The sequence below is a fragment of the Papaver somniferum genome, chromosome 1 (assembly GCF_003573695.1).
Source record: "Papaver somniferum cultivar HN1 chromosome 1, ASM357369v1, whole genome shotgun sequence".
Lineage (NCBI taxonomy): Eukaryota > Viridiplantae > Streptophyta > Magnoliopsida > Ranunculales > Papaveraceae > Papaver > Papaver somniferum.
This window is the reverse complement of record NC_039358.1, coordinates 21,333,941-21,341,453: the sequence shown is the minus strand read 5'-3', so window position 1 is coordinate 21,341,453 and position 7,513 is coordinate 21,333,941. Positions and strand designations below refer to the sequence as shown.

Below are 7,513 nucleotides of genomic sequence, written 5' to 3'. Positions count from 1 at the left end.
TTCAACCAGTTACCTCTCCCTATATGTCTTATTGACATTTCTACAACTAAAACTTGGGAAACACTTTTACATGTTTCTTCACTATTCATGACCATTATGCCGTGTACCCTTGCATGATGCATCATGATGGTGCTATCTCTGGCCTGATGTCCAACATACGGTGCAATATCGCACTCGGCCAGCCTCCAACTGGCATGAAGCGCCATGATGGTGTTATTCACACTAAGCTAGCCTAATACTGGTGTCCTGGAGCAAAATGGACTAAACACTCCGGATAAGCTTGAGATGAAATCAAGATGTAGTTTCGATCATCTAAAAATATTCATATGACATGTCTCCACTACCATGCTTTATTCCTAGTACGAGACTGACTCTAGTAGACCGTAAATCAAGATGTAGTTTCGAGCATTTATCGACAACAAGCTTGACATACCAAAACTCGTGGATTTAACTAAGCAATGCTTTAATATGTGGCATATATTAACTATCAGTAAATAAAAAACGTTTAAGGGATTAATAATAACAAAATAAATTAATTTCTTGAAAAACTTAAAATAACAATTGTAGAAAATCCATTTATATTTAGAAACATATATATATGCCACATATATATTTGTAAGAATAATTTTATATATTCCCAAGAGTATTTGTACGGAGACTTTTTAATTTACATATAAGGATGGAAATTAGAAAATTCTTTAATTTGAATGTGGATTTTTGTTTGTTGATTATAATCATTAACTATTATGAATCAAGAATAGTATTTAAGCTAATCTGATTGAATCTGCTCAAGCATCTTTAGAACCTCGACCATAGTGGGTCTTCTGGAAGGCTCTGATTCCAGGCACATTAGTGCTACACTAAAGACATTTCGAATTTCATCTGCAGGACAACATCCTAAGCTAGTGTCAATTGCATGCTCTTCTTTCTCTAAGTCCACAACTGCTTTCACCTGTAACATTATGAACTGTATGAGCTCAAAATTTACCCACGACATAGTTCATATGCAAAAGTAAAAATGGTTTAGAAATCAAAATAGATGACAATTACATGCAAATACGATATCTTTTAAGCAGATGTAGTTGAATACTAGAATACTTGAATATCAATCTCTCTTACCGGCTTGGGCAGATGTAGTTGGGATGATGACATATCTTTGTACCCACCCTTGTAGAGTTGTTCTTATTATCTAATACTCCCTCCGTTCTATTTTATTTGCTTAAAATGGTTTTTGCACACATATTAAGGAAAGTAGAGAGAGGAGATTTTTTTTCAAAATCACCCCCACACTAGTATTTAAGATGCATCTAGTTTTTTGGTCTAGTAGAGAGAGGAGTATTTAAGATGTGCATGGAAAATATGAAACTTAACAACTAAATTAAGACAAAAAAAATGCTCAATTTAAACAAATAAACTAGGACAGAGGGAGTATATGTTCCATTATTATAGGACAGAGGGAGTAAATATAACCCATGCTCTTGTTAACCATAGCCCACTTGATCTTGGTCAATAGAGTTTGACTATAACTTTAAGTTTAACATTTTTATTTATTTTTCGTAGCCTACAAACTAGGTTGGTGAGTCACTGAATTCGAAAATCACTGATTCAGTGACACGCTAATAAAACGTTTCAATAATTTTCATCTTTTAAGCGAATTTATGTGAGGACTCAAATATTAATCTCAACAACAAGAATTGTTAACTTATTTATTTATTTTGATTTGATTAACTCCTATAACAATTAGACGTAAACACCCATAAATAAAAGACGATTTATCATCAGGGTTTTGGTTTTTGAGATCCTAAATTTTTATTTCAACTTAGCGTGAGAGATCTTGTGGAGGCGATTTAATATTTTAATTCGTTCCATGATGTCTAATTAAAGAACTAAACCTTGAAGATGATTTGGTTGAGTGGATTCCTTCAAAATATTTTAAAACTTTCTAGGGATAGTTTATTTTTGTTGGAGGAAGAAAAATGGGGGGAAAAATGAGAAAATCAAAAACGGGTAAGAAGTTTTGAAATAATTGAAATTTAGTTAAATCAACTCACCTAACTAGTTATGAATCTCTTACAAACGGGTAACATAGTTTGAGTTACGATTTGGGCTATGGTCAATGGATGGAATTATGTTTTGTGGGTTATAAATAATATAGGCTGTGATTAATAAATGCATGGCCTATATTTAATTGAAGCCAAAATTCTTTTGGAAACAACATGGGCTATAAATAACATGGGTTCTTATGGTTAGGGGTGTGCAACGGACGGACGAATGCGGATTAGGGGTCACCCGCGCCCAAACCGTCAAAATTGCGGATTTAGAAAATCCAACCGTGTCCGGCCCAATCACCCGTGGATTTGACATCCGCGGATCAACGGGTGATACGGACCGGATGCGGATTAACCCGCGGATTTAGTCAAAAAAAATAATTACACTTTGTATAATGCGTTCAAAAGCTTTCAACTATACAAGCAACCTCAGGATAGCGATCGTATGTTGTATACACCATCAAGTGGTCTTAAATGTATGAAATGAAAACTTTATATAAAGTTGGATAATCAAGTTGAAGTTGATATTGTAAATTGATTATCTTGAATCCAACAACCATATGAAGGTACAACGACGGAATCGGGATTTGAAATTTAGGTGGGCTAAAATATCACTATGGGCTAAACACTAAATTCTAAGCGGTCTTATTATTATTTTTCCAAAAAATACACATGAGAAAATGATTTTTGGATGAGTTTTTGAGATTTGGGGGTGGGTGGAGCACCCCTAAGCCACCTCCAATACCGTCCCTGTGAAGGTATAAAAATCAATATTTCCCACTATTTGTTGAACCTTTAGGTGATCGTAGTTAGCTAGAAATATGATAGTCAATTAGAATAACATAACTTTACTTACTACTCACTGTATGTGTGCCTACCAACGGTAGGTAAATGGAATTCCCACTGTGCTCATTCATTCATGTCCGAATTGAAATGGAAACCTGAATTATTCAACAAGTTACCATTTTCACGGACATATTCTATTAATTTCCATTACTATTCTACGGTGCGGGTGAATCCACGGATTTCAAAATCCAACCGCAACCAAACGGTTAAAAGTGTGGATTTGAGAATCTCACCCGTATCCGGCCCATAGATCTTGCGGATTGGGTTTCACCCGCAGTTTTGCGGACGGATACGGGTGAAATCCGCGGTTACGGATTTTTTGCTCACCCCTACTTATGGTAAGTGACGATGCAACGGAAGAAACTACCTCTTTGTCATACTTTCGAAAACAGGGAAATTGATGTCAACTAATTTAGTTCGAGCATGGTTAAAGGTACATTTTACATTCTATGGTATGTTTTACGTTTTATACAGTATTTGAGTTTAGGAAGTACCCAGGTAACTAGCTTAGTTCCTTCCTCAATAAATGCCTCATCCATTGGTCTTTTTCCAGTCAATAGCTCCAGTAAAACAACACCGAAACTGTAAACATCCCCTTTTACTGTTGCCCGCCCTGTATCGAAGTATTCTGCAAAGAAAAATCTCGTTATGTAAGCATCAAATGGAGCAAAAGAACGGACAGCAAAATGAGGTGAAAATTTACCAGGAGCAAGATAACCAAAGGTTCCGGCAACAAATGTTGAAACATGAGTCTTATCAGGTTCCATTAGCGTGGCCAACCCAAAGTCAGAAACTCGCGCTTCCATATTTTGATCAAGTAGTATGTTGCTACATTTTATATCTCTGTGGATTATGTGAGGAATACAATCATGATGTAGGTATGATATTCCCCGTGCAGCACCTAATGCAATCTTGTATCTTGAAGGCCAATCTAATAGCTTCTTATCGTTCGCTTTTCCTGCAGTGAAATAAATTTTCTATAAGAATTAGTCATAACAAGTCTATAAAATGGAAAACCAGAACGTGCGCATTGCTCTATGGATCAGGTGGTGCATCACTGCAACGACTAATGTGGCCGCACTTACTAGCATTCATGTCAATATTTGACATGGTAAACGTCACGTACTGATGGTTCATGGTTTAGAAACCAGAATCCATAGCTCTTGCCATCTGATTCTGATGATTGAAATCTTTTGAAAGGGTCTATAAGTGACCGGCATAAGACGGCGGGACTACAAAAGTGGAACTCTTTTCATAACCATGCTGATAAAATGTAGAGTATGGATCAAAGCTGACCATACTAGACGATGCATTAGACATCGGCCACATCATGTTGTCAACAAATCTGGTTCGTATAAGATTTTAACTCAACAAATTATACAGTGTATTTTTGGGGATGAGTTGCATACCATGAAGCACAGTGTCCAGACTTCCATTAGGCATAAGATCATAAATAAGAAGATTATATTGTGGAGCAGTGTAATATCCATGGAGTGTCACAATATTTCTGTGTTTGATATCTCCCATTGCTTGCAATTCTCTTTCAAATCCGCGATCTCTATCTGCGCTTCCTCGGTTTAATCTTTTAACAGCGAAAGAGATGGATTCATCAATCGTTAATCTGTACACAGTTCCATAACCACCGGATCCAATAATATCTTTGTTAGTTAGTCTCATTGTCTTTTTCAGGAACGCATCAGAAGTGAAATATTGCATCGTTGGGGACCTGAACATCACCATTTTCCCTCCTGTCGTAGCCATTTTTCATGTTAGTAATTCGTTAACCTGTACATTCATATCTCAAGTTTCCTCCTAATCTGTACTATATGACTGCAAAAATATTTTGAATTCCATATCTAAATCTGAAGTTTGTAAAATAATAATACCTGACATATTGTCTTGGAACACATTGTCTTTCCTTTGCCATCTTCGGTAGAGAAGAACCGCCATGATCAACTTAGATATAATAAACGCGATGCAACATAGTGTGATATAGAATGCTAAAAGCTGCCCATTGACCATTTTATAACGTACACGTAGTGAACTGAAAATCAAAATTTCTCTAATCACATGTTAGAAGCAAAAGAACAGCAACATCTTGTAAGCTGGAGTAAAATTATTATACGAAAAGACCAAATCCAAACTGAAGTAAACAATATTAGAGGAAAGGAACAAACCCAAAATCTGAATTTTTCTATGAAAGATTTGATGAGCTTCTTGAATGAGCGAGTTTACTCAATTCGTTTATTTGTCTTCTCCTTTTAAGACCAATTATGTTTAGTTGTACAAGTTGGGCCATTTATCTTACTGGAAAGTATGTGTTAATTGTTGACGTTTTTCAGTAGTACACACTGAACATGTGAAAATTCAAAAAAAAGTGAAAAAGAATGCTGATAGATGAGAAGAACAGTAATGTCAGATACAAATCCGTGTTTTTCTTTTATCATACCTACCACCACCTTTCTTGTGACTTGTCTTGAGGATCCTTACCTATTGTTCGTATCGGCCATTTTAGTCGTGATCTACTTCTTTGAAAACCGATAACATTATGTGTACCTTATTTCGTTGTGATAATCAATTTTTTAGGGAAATTCAAGTGCTTATTCTGCCGCAGGTGGGATTTACTTTTTAGTGTTTTATGATGGAAGGAATATTCATATAAGAAACCAGAAATTGTTGCTTCCATCTGAATATGAATTTCCTCTCTTAGATTTTCTGTGTTCGTTGTGAGAGCACACTTTGAGAACATTTAGAAACACGGGTGCTTGCTTGACTTAACTTGAGTGTCGAAAGTTGCAGGGGACTGACCACAGGTGCCTGACTTGACTTGGAGGAGTTAGTTTCAGTGGATCTTGAGACTCATTGTGTCCCCATATCTGATATGAGGGGTAAACATTGTTTTTCCATGTTCTAGCTATCTGTCTCTATAACTTTGGTACCCTCATTTCTGAATTTACTGCTTGGGGAAGCTTTTATATGCACAAAGGAGTTACATGAGTTAACACATATACGATGGTTTCCACATAACTGCATTTCTATAAATCTTGTTGGTATTTTCATGTATGTCACTCTGTAGTTGTGTATGAGAAGAAAACCATAATGCAGTAATTTGCAAGCAGGCAACGATTAACAAGTGTTTCTAAGGCTAAGTCTTATGGGGTGCTAATCTAGCAGGTAGATTGGTAATCTATATCAGCTAGGACAACCACCTAAGTTTTATGGGAGTGCTAATCTAGCAGCTAGATTAGCAGTCCACGTCAGCTAGGACCACCGCCCAGCGCTGAACGGTTCAGCGCTTTAAATCTCAACCGTCAGATCAAAAATATATCTTCCAGCGCTGAACCATTTCACGAAAAGGTGATTTTCCCAGCGTTGAATGATTCAGCGTAACTATCTAGCTGCTAGTTCACCTGCGAGCAACTGATAGGAGAGAGAACTAGTGTTAACAAATCGACAACACTTTTTTTTTTTGAATTGCAACACATTTCTGCTAATCTAGCAGCTCAATCTAACCCATAAGACTTAGCCTAAAAACTATAGTTTGATAACTTAGTATTTATTCATTCAAACAAAACCCCATGCTTGGGGAAGAAAAGGCACACCATACCGAAAGTTGAAAAACCAGATAAGACCAACAGCCAAATAAAGAGCAGAAATCCTAATAAAATAAAACTTGCTAACTCAGACCATTCTAAATAGCAAACATAGTAGCCCATACCATGAAAAACAGAAACATCGGGGATTTTCTTTTTTCCTTTCTTTGTTTTGTTTACTGGCCAGCATTGAATGCTTCGACGGGGAATGTCTTGGTAACACCAGCAAGACTCTTGAAATGAATTTTCCCGGTAGGTGGATCATCCACGGTGATTTCATTAACAGGTGGCCATAACATAAACTCCTTTGCTTTTACGCCTTTAAGTTTCTTGATCCTTTTCTTATCAACAATACCATGAATATCAACATCATAACTCACAAGCTTACTAATCATCTTAAAATTATGCTCAACTTTTTTCTCTTGTTTAATCCACATATAACCAGTAGTTTTAGCAAAACCAACTTCAATTACATTCTCAAGTGGAAGTAAACCAAGAGGAAGTCCATATTCTTCGAGTATGGATGTTGCCATTTTTAATCCTTCTTCATGACCTGTCTTCACTATTCCTCCTTCCTTCTCAGCCATTAATCGCTCTTCTTGATTCTTCTTAACTTACTAAAATAAAAAAAAAAAATGTTGAGTTGTTAAGATTTTTAAGGAAAAGGGATATGAGTTTATGTCATTTATATAGATGCAATGTTTTGGTGTAGGTTAAATATGTATGACAAATTTGATAGCCAAAGCCAAGATTATATTCATTGGATTTGCCGCTTATTTGGGGTTCTTTCTTATGTCCATACTTGTAAGCCTGCAATTTTCGGACACCTCCTTGAATAGTAAATACTTGCCACTTGGTCTCTGGTTTCTACTGGGTTTCATTTCAAGTTGTCTAAAGTCAATGCAAGCCCTAAATTAACCTGTCGTCGTCGATAGGGGCGATCCTGAAAGAATTAGGGGCGATTTTTTATTCCCAACCCATAGACACGGTTATGGGATGTCTTAATTTTTGGAGATTATCTAAGTG

The 7,513-nt window shown here is 36.3% G+C and overlaps 2 protein-coding genes across 2 annotated transcripts; both read right to left on the bottom strand.

Annotated features, from left to right (window-relative positions):
• Window positions 1–610: 610 nt before the first annotated feature.
• Window positions 611–5,162, bottom strand: LOC113280972 (receptor-like serine/threonine-protein kinase At1g78530). The gene is made up of 6 exons (XM_026529603.1): window positions 5,072–5,162; window positions 4,781–4,938; window positions 4,304–4,642; window positions 3,598–3,852; window positions 3,389–3,522; window positions 611–952 (listed from the first exon to the last, which is right to left on the bottom strand). The coding sequence occupies exons 2-6, from the start codon at window positions 4,914–4,916 to the stop codon at window positions 770–772; spliced, it is 1,047 nt and encodes a 348-aa protein (XP_026385388.1). The 5' UTR covers window positions 4,917–4,938; window positions 5,072–5,162; the 3' UTR covers window positions 611–769.
• Window positions 5,163–6,663: 1,501 nt separating this feature from the next.
• Window positions 6,664–7,074, bottom strand: LOC113358501. The gene has a single exon (XM_026602116.1). It carries the CDS (start codon window positions 7,072–7,074, stop codon window positions 6,664–6,666), a length of 411 nt encoding a protein of 136 aa, XP_026457901.1.
• Window positions 7,075–7,513: the final 439 nt, after the last annotated feature.

Coding starts and splice junctions, on each gene's coding strand:
- LOC113280972 (XM_026529603.1), bottom strand. CDS start 4,916: ATGGTCAATGGGCAGCTTTTAGCATTCTATATCACACTATGTTGCATC. Junction 3,853..4,303: donor TCTGGACACTGTGCTTCATG/GTATGCAACTCA, acceptor ATTTCACTGCAG/GAAAAGCGAACGATAAGAAG. Junction 3,523..3,597: donor CTTTGGTTATCTTGCTCCTG/GTAAATTTTCAC, acceptor TTTTCTTTGCAG/AATACTTCGATACAGGGCGG.
- LOC113358501 (XM_026602116.1), bottom strand. CDS start 7,074: ATGGCTGAGAAGGAAGGAGGAATAGTGAAGACAGGTCATGAAGAAGGA.